At 44.5% G+C, this 14,060-nt stretch overlaps 1 protein-coding gene across 1 annotated transcript in view; it reads left to right on the forward strand.

Annotated features, from left to right (window-relative positions):
* Positions 1–14,060, forward strand: part of LOC306779825 (A disintegrin and metalloproteinase with thrombospondin motifs 20) — a 73,447-nt gene that overhangs the window by 25,643 nt on the left and 33,744 nt on the right. Inside the window, exons 12-16 of the mRNA XM_079271848.1 lie at positions 8,999–9,144; positions 9,460–9,641; positions 10,412–10,548; positions 10,828–10,945; positions 13,868–13,963. Coding sequence (XP_079127974.1) covers positions 8,999–9,144; positions 9,460–9,641; positions 10,412–10,548; positions 10,828–10,945; positions 13,868–13,963 — 679 coding nt within the window. The remainder of the gene's footprint in view (positions 1–8,998; positions 9,145–9,459; positions 9,642–10,411; positions 10,549–10,827; positions 10,946–13,867; positions 13,964–14,060) is intronic.

A 14,060-nucleotide genomic window follows, 5' to 3' on the forward strand; every position in this document is an offset into this window, starting at 1 on the left:
GTTGACTTTGTTGACAGAAAGCTGCAGCTTTCTGACGGACTTTTTACAGAGACCTGTAAACACACCGTTACAGTAGTCCAGTCTGCTGAAGATAAATGCATGGACAAGTTTTTCCAAATCCTGTTGAGACATAAGTCCTCTAATCCTTGATATATTCTTCAGGTGATAGTAGGCTGATTTTGTAATTGTCTTGATATGGCTGTTCAGGTTGAGGTCTGAATCCATAACTACACCTAGATTTCTGGCTTGGTTTGTGGGTTTTAACATCAGTGACTGAAGCTGAGCGGTGATTTTCAATTGTTCGTCCTTGGTACCAAAAACAATTACTTCTGTTTTATCTTTGTTTAATTGAAGAAAATTCTGGCATATCCAGTTGTTGATTTGTTCAATGCAGTTACCCAGCCCTTGTATGGGATTATAGTCCCCTGGTGACATAGTTATGTAGATTTGTGTGTCGTCTGCATAATTATGATAATGTAGGCGTGTGGAAACAAACAAGGAGTCGAGTATTCCCTTTGGCTGCACCTTGTGGCCGTTTATTTCCATCCATACAAAACATAAAACACATTCACTTCCTGTCACCCTTTAACCCCCTCTGTCACCAGGGTTACGCCCCTTTCCTTAAAGGGGCCCCGTGAATTCGGTCGTCCCCTACAATAACACACTTTGTTGTTTTCCATAATCTGAGCTAGTGGAAGCATGTAGATGTTGAACAGAAGAGGCCCCAGTATTGAACCTTGGGGAACACCACATGTCATTTTAAAAATCAGCATAGCATTTCTCCAAGGAGATCTTTGCTTACCCGAGACAACCTTCACTTTAGTGGGTGCAATGGCATCAACAATATTTTTTACTTTAAAATTGAAGCCATCTACAAGCTCATTGACTGAGAGGCAAGAGAGGGCTGGTGTGGAGGAGAACTTCTGAATAAATAGTTCACTGTGTTTTCAGAGATGTAACGCTTTGTCACAACCTTGGTTTGGACATTTGTGTGCAAGGAGATTGCACTCTCAAAGAAAACACAGAAATGATCAGAGAGTGCAACATCAGTCACAGCAACCTTGGAAATGTTTACACCTTTGGTGATGATTAGGTCCAGAGTGTGCCCCCTGTTGTGGGTGGGTCCCTAAACACAAAATATGGATCAGATGTAAATATTGGTTTGGGATCCCCATATGACAACACTGAATATACTTCATCTGTCTGTGTTCCTCCGCCTCATTGCATTAGAGACAAAATGCATTAGAGCCACAAGTCAAGCCTCCCATGCAGGGCTGCTTGGAATTCTGATGCTTTTACCCTCTAGTTCACTTCCTCTACCACGAAAAAGGAATAATTTATCATGCATTACTTTCCTGCCTGCATTCTGGTTGCAGAAACCCATGTACATGTGGTCAGGTGATGGCCCTAGTTAGAAACTTGAAGCTTTTCCCTCCGTGTTGTTACGGGGCCCCAACCCCCATTAGCCTTCATGTTCTCCTCGCTCTGGGATGCTATGCTAATTAGAGCTGAGACGGCGGGTCAGTGACTGAGGATACATGGAAAGAAGGGCTGCAGGAGAGGGGGGGCAGAAAGAGAAAGAGAGAAAAAGGAAAGGAAAAAGAGAGAGAGGGCGGCAAAAAAGTGGGAGAGTCTTGAGAGGGAAAGGTGAAGACGTGGGCCCTTTGAAAGAGGATGCCACCCGCCGTTCACAGTTGAGTCACCTTGTTGTGAACCCATGACCCTAAAACCTCTTAAAAAGGCGGGTGAGTGGGTCAGTGGTCAGGCCGTAACAGAGCTCAGGCTGAGGCCAGACAGTGCTCTCACAAAAGACCTCACATCAGTGATTCTGCAGTGCAGGAGGCGGGAGAGGAGGGAGGAGGAGGGAGGAGGAGAGTGAGGACGACGACGTACAGGGGGATGAGAATTTGGTGGGCTGGTGTTTAGCATTCGGAACATGCATGAGGGAAGGAAAAATAGAAGGAGGGTTCTCTACTCTCCTTAACCTTCTGCCCTCCAGGAGTCTTTTGCAACATGGGCCGATGCAAGTCTCATATCCCTTATATCTTTTCATCTGACTCCATCTCTCTCCTCACCATGTTAGGTCCTGGATCAGCCCCGTCTAGTGAGAAGAGGTTAACGGGGGATAGCTAACATCTTAATCCAACTACAACAACCAGACTAAAACGTAATGGCCCTGGGATTGCAGCTCCCACACTGTTCTCAGCCCGTATGTGGGAGAAACACTTGAGGAGACATGGTGTTGGTTTAATCACATCAAGTGCTTTGCTTTAATAAGCTGCAAACCCTTAACCCAATTTAAGCTGACTTAGCTAGATAACAATAGATGTCTTGTCTTCTTTGAAACCCTGTAAACATTAATTTGATCAAAGAGGCCTAGACGTTCAAAGTTAAAACCAGTAAAAACAAAAGTCTAAGTATTATTCAGTTACATATAACTATTTGTAATATGGACCTACTTAACACAAAGATATAGTAAAGTAAAGGCTGCAACACTTACTTGGTAACTACATTTAGATGCATGTTATCCGAGCCATCTAAACGTTGTTGATCCCCAAATCAAATTGAAAAGTTAAGGGATCATCCTCTGGGGAAGACAATCGTACCAAATTGCATTCAAATGCAACCAATAATGGTCAAAACATTTTACTAAAAATCCAACAATGCTCGTCTCATATTGGCGTTCGAGGAAAGATAAGGGATCATCAAAGCCATTAGGAATAAGGACTAAGGACTGCCAATGACTGGACAGACCTTCCTGTCCTCTCATAGTTGTTGAGATCAGAACCAGAATGGTGGACCTACCAACAAACAGACACGGAGCCCTATTAATCAACACAAATCATATGAGATCCTTCAGTGTTTTTTTCTTTTTCGTATTTTTCTAAATCCACAAACAGTTTTCCTTCATTTCTTTGTGTTCTGAGTGGAGGCCCCACCTTTGTTTGCAGTGCTGAGGGCCCAGTCTCATCCTCATGCAGGGGGCTGTTTGAAGTAGCGTGAGTTGAAAGAGATTGAGACCCTGTACTGACACTCAGCTGCCCATACAAGAGCTCTTTTATGTGGTATTTTGGTATGGTGTGTTTGTGTGTGTGCAAGTATGTTCATGTGCCTCAAAAGTCTGATAATCTACAAACCCATGGACCCAGGATCGTCCCTGACTCTCTTGCGTCAGTGTTGCATTGTTCTTTCTTTGTATCTCTTGGTGCCTCTCTTGCATTCTTGCATTTCTTTGTCTCTTCTTCTCTTTTCCTAGACAACTTCAATGCACTGCAACGATCACGCCTCTGCTGCTGATTCCTTTCACATTTCTTCTTCAAAGAAGTCATGAGGTTCAGGTCTAAGGCTTTACAGGGTCTTGGGTCGAGTTCCTGGCCCTGAGGTGTATGTAGGGCCCTGAGGGGGAATGTGTGTGTGTGTGTGTGTGGGGGGGGGGGGGGGGGTGTCAGATCTGGAGGATTACAACTATGTATGGCCTCTATGAGGAAAACTAGCAGCAAGTATTATCTTGGTAACCACAGCTCCCCTTTAAAGAGCTCTTTGGAAGCCTGTCATTAGATCAGAGCCTGCCATGTCACTCTAGCGATTACACGGGAAACGTCATCTCTTGTAAAAAGTGCGTTTTCTGAACGGCTTTAGCTGTCACCTGTTGTGACTGCGTTGTCGGCGGAGAGTTTTTGTTCAACTGGGTTACGAAACAAAGTTGTGACCGCATCGGGTAAATGAGGTCGGTGCCCAAAAAGTGGGAGGGAGGCACGTCCTCTGAATGAAGAGTGAAAAAAAAGTTTGTTTGTATACAGCTTAGCTGAAATAGGGCAACGGGCACTGCAGGATTCACTGGTAGTTTCCTCCCCCTCTGTTCCCTTCTCCTCTGACTCTCTCTGCTTCTCTACTTCTGCCGCTCTCTCTCTCTTCCCCGCTCCCTCTCTGTTGCTCAACGGGCCCTCTCACAGGGCGGCGGAGTGAGTAATGCGGTCACATGACCTTTGGCGGCGCGTCTGTTATCTGGCTCAGTGGGCCGTGCACTAACGAGGGCATCCCATCACTTGTTGTCTATAAATACCGCCACCACCCTCCCTTCCCTCCATCCTCTCTTCTCCTGCTCTTTCTCCCTTACTCCCCCTCCCCTTTTCGGTCCCTCTCACTCTTCAAAAGGATCCTGCATCTGTGTGTGTCTGTGTCTGTTTTGATTGTGTGTGTGCATACATGCATAGTACTTGTGCGTGTGTGTGTGTGTGTGTGTATGTGTGTTGCATTTATATTTTTGCAGAATTATCTACATTTAATATAAGTGTAAGCACATGCACAGTTGTGTCAGTGTGTGCTTTTGTGTGTGTGTAGATTAGGAGCCTACCAGCATGGTCAATAAGTGCCTGTCAAGCCAAAGCCGGGGACCGCTTAGCGCCGTATCCACATCCCCACAATTTGAAGATCCCTGCGCTGCCTCTCACCACGTCGCTGCTCAGTGGGTGGCGGAGGGAAAAAAGCGCCATCAGAGCTTGAATAAACTGCAGCGTTTTGTTGCCAAAGTTCTTATTGTTGTCACGTGTGTCCATTTTGTCGTCAGTTTGAATGCGGCCTCGACTGAAAGCTCCCTTGCCAGCTTTTGGGGAATTTGGTGAAAAATGACGAACGAAATACTCAAGTTTTACATTTCTTTCAATCGCTGAGCTTTTCTTTACGTGTAAAACCCCAAAGGCTTCCCAGATTCTCTTAATAGACGGCTTAATTGAGTGGTTAGTGTAAGTGAACAAATGGGAAGTTGCTTTTGATTTCCAGAGCATTCCTCTGAAAAGAATGACGACCTGCTCTGGTTTCAGCCAATTAGAGTGAGATAGTGAGGTCTTGAAAAGTGAAGCCAGGGCAGAATGGAGTTTGTTGGCGGAGGCGGTGAGTGTTGGCTGGAACTTCCTGGCAGCCTGACAGACTTGTCGTATGATGCGGGGACGGGGTGTTTGTGTGTAACAGTGTGTGTGTGTGTGTGTGTGTGTGTGTTTGTGTCGGAGTTTGGGATTGTGAGACTGGAATCAGTGTCGCTCTCTGCTAATCTCTGGATATTTGCAGGCCGTTGCCACTTTGATTTGCCATCATCACGGACATTTCTGTGGATTTGGGCTAACAAGAGGATTGTTGCTCTGGAATTACTGTGTCCAGGAGCCAGTGAGTGGAGCTTTCATTGCTGGCTGTGTTGAAGGAGGAAGATGTATTTACACAATTGTAGTGTGTTGTCAAAATGTGTCAGAAATGTATACGCAGTTATTGAAATTACAATATTGTATGCAAGGTGATGTATTCATTGCATATTGGGAGAAGACACACACAACATCTGACATATGAAGTTTCCCATTATGGCTGACGTGTTAGCAAACAATTGCCTTTCACGACATCGTCATATTTATGAACACGTTTGCAATATCTACTTTATATGATGACCATTTGTCAATGTTGTGTTTACAGCTTATTTTGCTGCCCCTCAAGTGGCCCAAAAAATAATATAAGTTTAAAAATCTCTGCAGAGCAACATAGCTGGACGACAGCTAAAATGATATTGTGAGAAGAGAGGTTGGTTGGGGTCACGGTTGCATCATGTCCTCTCTTGCTCTCTCTAGCTCACCATCCCTCTTGTCATCTCTCTTCCTCCTGTCTTCGCAACCTTTGAACACAACGGAAATGAAATATGGAACTAACAAGGAAAACTGTCTGTGTAAATCCACTCTGTAATTACAGATGCAATGTGACTTATTATGAGCAACACAAAGAATCCTTTACTACTGAACAGCTTCATGGCTCTCTGTAGCCTCTTACCGCCAGGTCAAGTTGTTCGATTTGTGAGTGCGTCATGACGTATTGAAATTCTACGGCGGTGGTCCATGTTGCGCCACAGGTGAAAAGGTTAATGAAGCATTGTGGAGTGGACTCATCACAGACACAGACACAACCCAACACCCCCCAAAACAGGCCAAAGTAAACTCCGAAACCAGAGCCATGAGAAAGACACCGCAACATGAAAGGTGAAGCCTTTTGGAAATGGCCGTGTTAAAATGAAAGAGCGGAGGGCTTTTTAAATCAGCCCTCTGCCTTCTCATTCTTACAGTGATGTATGGCTTGTGCTCAGAAATGAGGTTTCCTGGCAATTACAGGGCACTAACTTCCAAACCAGCCAGCGGAGGAGCTCAGAGCAGATGCTGCTGTCTTTAGATACGATTCCCACTGTTGGGGTTAGTATCCTGGTGACTACTCTCTGTGGCTGTATGGCAAGGTGGTTGAACTGTATTTTGTGTGTTGGTGTGTGATTTGAGAGCAAAGTGGCAAATGTATAGTGTGAGTTTCCCTGTGTGCATTATATGTTTATCTATAAACAGTATGTGAAAGAATGCATGCACGTTATGTATGTGTTTGCAGATATGCACATGTCTTGTTGCTGGGAGTCTTTGTGAAATTCCTAATTTGAAACACTTGCTAGTCACAGCTGGACAGGTTTCTCTCACAAGACCTTCAAATGTCTCACTACATTCCCAATTGAGGGGCAAATTGTGTTCTTTCCAGGAAAGAGTCTGCCGGTGTCCTTAATGCTTGTTTGAGCTTTGCCTTTCACCTCAGCGTTTTCCAAGTGTGTGTTTGTGCACTTTGGAAAGAGAGGCTAATTGGAATTGAGCGTGGCCCCCAGATGCCTCCAGACTCTGAGCAATCACTCTCACTCTCTCTCACACACACACACACACACACACACACACACACACACACACAGTCATGCGCATGCTCACGTTCGCACACATACATCATCTCACACAGATGTTTTTTTTCCTTCTACTCCCCCTTTCCTTCTTTCTTCTTTTCACCCACATCACCTTTTCAAGCCAAACAAAACGGTTGTAAACACAGGGTGCCAGCGGGGGCAGTGGAATGCCTCAGCGGCTTACACAGGCTTTGGTCCTCTCTGACAGACAGTCCGCCTTGTGTTTGACAGTTCCTCGGGTTCTGCCGCCTGGTGGCACTGTGGTGGTCCCATGCGTGGCCCTTGCAGTTTCCCATAAGGGGATAAGGGGGATGGGTGGCTGAGGTATAGAAGGGATGCCCAGGTCCCGGTTGACAGTCCTGAAGCTGAGGTGGGGGAAGGGGATGTGAGAGCTATAAGGGGAGAGAAAAAATGTGTTGGGTCAAAGGAAAACTGTTCATGTACATTTTAGGAAAAATCTTTGAAAGTCTTTCTTTGACGATTCCAAGAACTCTGATTGGTTAGCTCCTTTTGTCTCGAGGAGGTTGCTCAACCAACAAGGACCGGCACCTGTTCGCCCCATTGTGGTGTGGAAGACATTTCCACTCATGTGGATGTTTTATCACATTCCTTTTAGTCACTTTTATTCAATTTTTTTGTTTTTTAAATCCATTGTTTGCACTCCAACCAAAGTATCAGCGCCCTCATTTTGCATTTACAGTGGAACAGGCCAGGACGAATCTCAAATCAGGTCTGCACCATGGAACTGTTTGTGGTTTGTTTAGTCCAAACCCTGCAGCTGTGAACACCTGTATGCCATTGTGCATAGACTTTACACTCCATCATTAGACCTGCTAGTGTGTCCAACTAGGCCGGGATAGTAGAGGCAGCGGTGCCAAATTCTCAGTATGTTTTCATGTGTTTGTGTGCATGACTGTTTGATTTTGCAGGTGTTCACGTAAGGTAATGGCTTTAAGTTGTGAATTTAGGTTGAAGCGGAAACTGGTCAGATTAGCCATTGTCCAGCAGATGACTTTGATTGATATCCTCCCTGGTTTATTAGCGTAGTTATGAAAATCCACTGAAGCGGATCTCACACGGTTCTGTTCTCAGAGTCTTTTTTTATCTAGAAAAGGGGATTGAATATCTTGTAGTGGAACGGGCGTGTGGCCAGTTGAAATGATAGCAGTTGCATTTCTCATCTAGAAAGAACTGGCAATTGAAGTAACAACTTGTGCATGAACCTCACAGACTAAATGCTGTGAGGAAACACAGTGAGAATGAGGTGTCCCCAAAGAGCATCCTCCTTTCCAGGTTATAGGTTTAAAAGCTTTGTATCTGAGGAGATAGACAGCCCAACAGCAGAAGGGAGCTCCTGATTTCAAGCCAGTAATAAACTTTGTTCCTCTTGTTATCACAACTCTAGAGTTTCCTTATCATGGTGCCACTGCTCCCCGTGCCTGTGTGCCCCGGACGGCTGGCTACGTACCCAGACAGACGGCGTCTTGTCCTGCATTCTTTCAGTGAACAGAACCCTCCGATATCTTAGCCGCTGAGAAGGGGATTTGGTTGCACACAAAGGGAAATGGGCCTGCCGTGCTTTGCTATATGAAAGCAGTGTTAGCCCTTCTTGGCAAAGGTTGGCTAGTGGGTACACACTGTTTGATACCGGGCGCCTTATGTTCTATGTCAAAGTGGGTCTACTGTACTGTATGAAAGATATTATGTAATTCTGTATTTACAACTCAAGCCTAAAAAAAAGATCGCAGAGCAAATGCTTTTCATTTTGATAAGTGTCTTAGGAGGTTTCTGTTGCCATTTCAATGACTTCAGGCTTGAGAAACAGAGAGCCCACGTGGAAAATAGTGTGCCTTCATGCAAATACTATCATATAAATTTTTAGAAGAAATGAACACCCCCAAATAAATGATAGATTTGGTTGACGTGAAAGAAGTATTCTACCACATACTGTACATTTCAGTTCGTGGTTTCTCCCATTGGCACGTCCTGTCTTTCGCTGTCTTCTACCATCTCTATTTTTGTCTGTATCCCTACCGCTCCTTCCCTCTTTCTCTTTGGACAGCTGGAGGACTTGGACGCCTTCCTCGAGGGTCAACAACAGTGGAATTAGGATTTCTTTCAAAAATATAGCTTGCGATCTAAACAGAGGATTACGAAGGAACAGATGAACACCACTCCCAGCTGTGCCTGCATTAATTCTGCAGTCTGTGTTTGTCTTCAGATCTGTAGCAGTTGCAGTCATTTCTTGTGTGTCTGTTGCAGTACTGCAGACACGGGATGTGTGTAAACAAGGAGTTGGACCTGAAGCCAGTCCATGGGGAGTGGGGTCCCTGGGGGCCCTACAGTGTTTGCTCCAGGTCCTGTGGTGGAGGAACCCGGAGTACCGCCAGAGACTGCAACAAGCCTGAGTAAGGAAGGATCGGGCAGTTATGACAATCAAACCCATTACAGACTGTTAATGTGTGTTAGACTCTGAACCAGTAAGAGAAGCAGTAAAAAAAGAGCAGTCATGCCTGAATGAGAGTTGTAAACAAGCTAAAGTGACTTTTAAACCTGCATGTGAGATTCATTTAGCCAGTCAGAGAGAGCTTGTTTCCTAAGTGTGACTTTCAATGTAAACAATGTGGGTTTGAAGTCATAAATACCACTCAAACAAGAGCAAACATGGTCTTTAAATTGAAAATAAGTGTAGCGCTTCTGTGATCTGTCCCGTCTTGCTCCAGGCCCAGAAATGGCGGGAAGTTCTGTGTCGGTCGCAGGATGAAGTTCCGCTCTTGCAACACTGAGCCGTGTCCGCGAGGACAGAAAGATTTCCGCGAAGAGCAGTGCTCTCAATTTGACGGCAAGCACTTCAACATCAACGGTCTACCTCCCACCGTCCGCTGGGTCCCCAAGTACAGTGGCAGTGAGTGCGCCAATGTAATCCCAAAGCATGTCATTTGAATGTTTCGTGGTAACTTGAGCTGCGACATCAAAGATGGATACCATTTACATCCAACTGTACAATGTAGTTTGAAGCCAGTGACTGTTCTGTTACAGTATGTTTGGTGCATTTAACTAAAATTTCGCACACCACATTGTGTGTGGGAGGGATTCGAAGGCCAATACATGAAAAATCGTGATATCTATGTGTCTTCTGCTTTTGAATCTAATGCAGTTTTAATACATTAGGGGAGACGAGGGAATGGGTGGATGTGCAGGTGAGCGTATATCTGTGGGTGTGTCCTTTATTTGTCATACCTGGCAAACCCACGAGAAGAGTTGCAAGGGTTAAATCTTTAGTTGACCCAAAACAACAGCAACATTAATAAAGCAACAAGCAGCCCTTCCATAGCCTGCTCAGCTACATGAGATTACCATCTGGCAAAGACCACCTTGTCTAAGTTACTGCAAGTGACTCATCGATATAATTGATGCTACACAAGCAAACAGGCCAAGCCCCAGAGCCAGTGCGCTGTCAGATACAAAGTGATTCTTCCAAACAATGGATACCAATTTGGAAAATCTGGCATGTGTCCTCTGATCTTAGGTATAGGATGAAAAATGCGTTGTTTCATCAGCACGTGCACGTCATCTCGAGGCTTCTCATCTTGTTATTGTTCAGGATTTTTATTTTATTAATCTCATTAGCTATAGTCCAACTTTGTCCATAGTCTGCTTTCTTTCTCCATGCAGTACTAATGAAGGATCGCTGTAAGCTCTTCTGCCGGGTCGCTGAGACTACGGCGTACTATCAGCTGAAGGACCGCGTCACAGACGGCACGCCATGTGGGCCAGATACCTACGACATCTGTGTTCAAGGCCTCTGCAGGGTACAATCAACCTATGTACACACACACACACACACACACAGACACACATAAGCTTCAACATTAACGTAATCTTAGTTGTATTATCATGCTGTCATGATATGTAGTGTCATATGTTGCAGACAAAAAAACAACTTAACACCGTCCGCGTAGTCATACTTATACACGATTCACATTTCGTAATAAATGGAAAGGCTGAAGCTTGACTTTTCATTCACACTAATCATTTTAAGTATGGTTTACATCAATTCACAAATCTTCTCTCCTTCCGTACTTCTTCAGCAAGCAGGCTGCGACCACGTTCTTAACTCGAAGGCCAGGAATGACAAGTGCGGAGTGTGTGGCGGGGACAACTCGTCGTGTAAAACCCTGGCAGGGACCTTCAACGATGCTCAGTATGGTAAGTCGCACCGCTCAGATTACAAGTACGGTACACTTATAGCTGACTGTTCTCAAAAAAGGTGTCGCTATTAAACATACTGTATGTCAGCAGCTTCTGCAGAGCGACTATCCGATACGCAGTAAACATAGACGAGCTGAGAATGACTTCAGTTCCACGTGGCTGCAACGCCTGTCAGGTGCTGATGTCACGTCTGGTTATGTTTAAACATATACAGCTTCATTTTCAGCAACGCTACGTGCTTCAGCCAGATTGGGAAAAATGCAGAGCACCAATCTTCTGTAAAGCTTTTAGAAAACTGATTAACACAGCGACCTCACTCTCTCAGGTCTTCAGATAGCAAACACAAACCTGACATCACCCCTTTGAACTGTCCTTACATAATGCGGTGCCTCAGTGTGGGCCAACTGCTGATTGCATCCAATCCTTTTTCAGGTCTGGACAGCAAAACAGCAGAAGTATTAGCATCAAAGCCCTGCTGGGTGTGGCCTCCATCATGTTTACTCCGCATTAGTTTGGCGCTGAGCTTGAGCGTCTCTATCCATCTGCTTTCTTTCTGCACTCTGTTAGCTGTTGGGGGTACAGGGTTCGAGGATCGTACTGAACCAAACCCGGCACTGAGCTCAGCCCTGGTAATTTGGCTTGACCTTAAGAAAGAGAACACGAGTGGGAATACAGCCCAGGCAGGATCTCCCTCTGCTCCTGGGTCGAGGCCTGTCTTTCTGTCTTTCAACCTTTTGTCCTTTTCTTGTTTGATGTCTCTCTATTTCTGAGTCTCTTCCTTTGTCTCTCTCTTCACTTCAAACCAGAGTTTTAAAAAAAAAATGTTTTAGGATAGTCTAAGTCACGTCACATCTTCATAAGTAAATTGCAAGTTTCTGCATGTTGACCATTGAATTGACAAAGCATTTGAACATTTAACTTGTATGTTTATACGTGTTAATGGTATTTCTGTAGTCTTTTGCTGTCCTGTTTTCCCCTGGTAGTATAACATATACAAACTTGACACTGATGTTGTTGCTAGGTCTCTTTCCATCTTTATAGATTGTCAAGTTTCAAGTAAGTTAAGACTTAAAGTTGTACCTGAGATGTTGTGGACTTGATACAGGCTTACATTTTCTAGATTTCCTGGTGTCTTCAATTGTTGCTCAAGCAATGAGATCATACGATGGAAACAAGAACAACTTCAATGTTTCAGAAAAAAAAATCACAGTAAATGCAAAGCAAGCAGATGTTTGTCATCAACCCAGTCAGCACTGTCTGACAACTTGCATCAGGGCATGAGACGCCTTCTACTTTCCCCCTGCAGGGTATTAATACATCATCTTCTTTCTTGCTAGTGACAGAGGTGAGCATGTTTGAGGTAAACCCCAGCGTTCCCTGAGTTCAGCATGGTGGTTTCTTTTCCCCAGGGTGCTGTGTTTACTGTTCATCCCTGGGTCACTCTGTGGTGGCAGAGGCTTGTGTGTGTGGTCATTTGTTAAGCTGGGGGATCTCGGATGCCTCATATGGTTTGTGGATAGCATGTTTCCTCAGAGGGGGGGGGGGGCGTGTTTGCGGTTTCTGATGTTCATACACCCCTGTGTTTTTTTTAATGAGCTTATCCTGTCCCAGTGTTTAGTGAGGTAATTTGACATGACACAGAAAACAGGAACAGGAGGTTGTGTATAGATGTTTGGCGTTGTGGTGAAAAGGGTTTATTATGAAGGAATAGAGTAGTAGTTGTAGTAGCTTCATGTACAGTATGACTTCAAATAAAAACGTTTTTCAATCATGGTTTACATGGATTGTGATGACTATATAGTTAGTGTGTGTGTGTGTGTGTGTGTGTGTGTGTGAGAAGATTTACATGGCTGATGAGAGGTAGATATGTAAACCAAGTGCTGCCCCCGAGTGGCTCAAGGTGTCAGGCTAGCCATCATATCACACCAGCCCACACCTTTCCTCTCATGCCATTCAGTTTAGACATTTTTTTTTGAAGGCAGCAGTAAGTATTCTCAAGCTGAACTCTCATAATGAAAGAACCGAGTGAATATTGATCGTCTCCAACTGTACGTAACATCCATTAATGTACCTGTGGAAATCTCATCTTTCACTGGATTTTATTGGTTTTACCAAATGGCCAGTCGTACAAAGTTGTGGTTGCATCCAAACAGCCGCTCATCATCAGTACAGTACATTATGGATTCAACTTTCTGCCCCTGTAATACATCAAATAATATGTTCTTACTCATCTGATTATTTATTTTTTTAAATAGAAGAAGCTAAATTCATCGACTGTTGAATGATGTCTACACTGTACAAAAAGTTGACCTAAACAGCCTAGAATTGGCATAATAAGTATTTAAATACACAACAGGACGATCAAAGCTGAAGTACAAATCTCAACAAGCACTCAGTGTTGTATGATCGTCTTCGATACTTGCTGCTGCGGATACGTTCCAAAAAAGTGTTTACCTCACAGACCCTATGTCATACCCTTCCCCCTGTTCAGTCTCCATATTCACTTTTTTTGTGGTCACGTCTTGGCTTTCACATGCTCTATCCACCTCATGCTCACTCCTTTTGTATGTTAGTTTATCACGGGACAACAGGCCCGGTGTAGTAATTACAGGCCAAGGGTAGGTCCAGGGAATAATTACGTATCATTTCACGGTCGGGCCTCTGAGACTAAAACAAGGCCTCCTGCAGGTTATTTGAGAGGACTAGACCTTTTTTTGTATTTTTCCAAGTGTGACATTTAAATCCCCAGTGGTTGGAACCGGACGTCCCTGACTGGGATTTGGTGTAGCATAGTGAAGCTATTATGGAAATCAAGGTGGGACCACTCACTGCTGCTATTGTGGCTACTTTGTTCCCTTTTGAGACTTCATAAAAACTGTGTGACTTTCTGTGCTCTCTTTCTCTACTTTTCTTCTTCAGGTTACAACACAGTGGTGCGGATCCCAGCTGGAGCCACCAACATTGATATCAAACAGGTCAGCTACTCTGGAAAGCCAGAGGACGACAACTACCTCGGTGAGTGTGGTGTTTGTTTGTGTGTGACAGCTTAACAATGTGGTTTTTAAGCAACACCGTATCAAATTGCAGGTTTTCTTGGGAGAATCAATCCAAA

The sequence above is a fragment of the Melanostigma gelatinosum genome (assembly GCF_949748355.1).
Source record: "Melanostigma gelatinosum genome assembly, chromosome: 1".
Lineage (NCBI taxonomy): Eukaryota > Metazoa > Chordata > Actinopteri > Perciformes > Zoarcidae > Melanostigma > Melanostigma gelatinosum.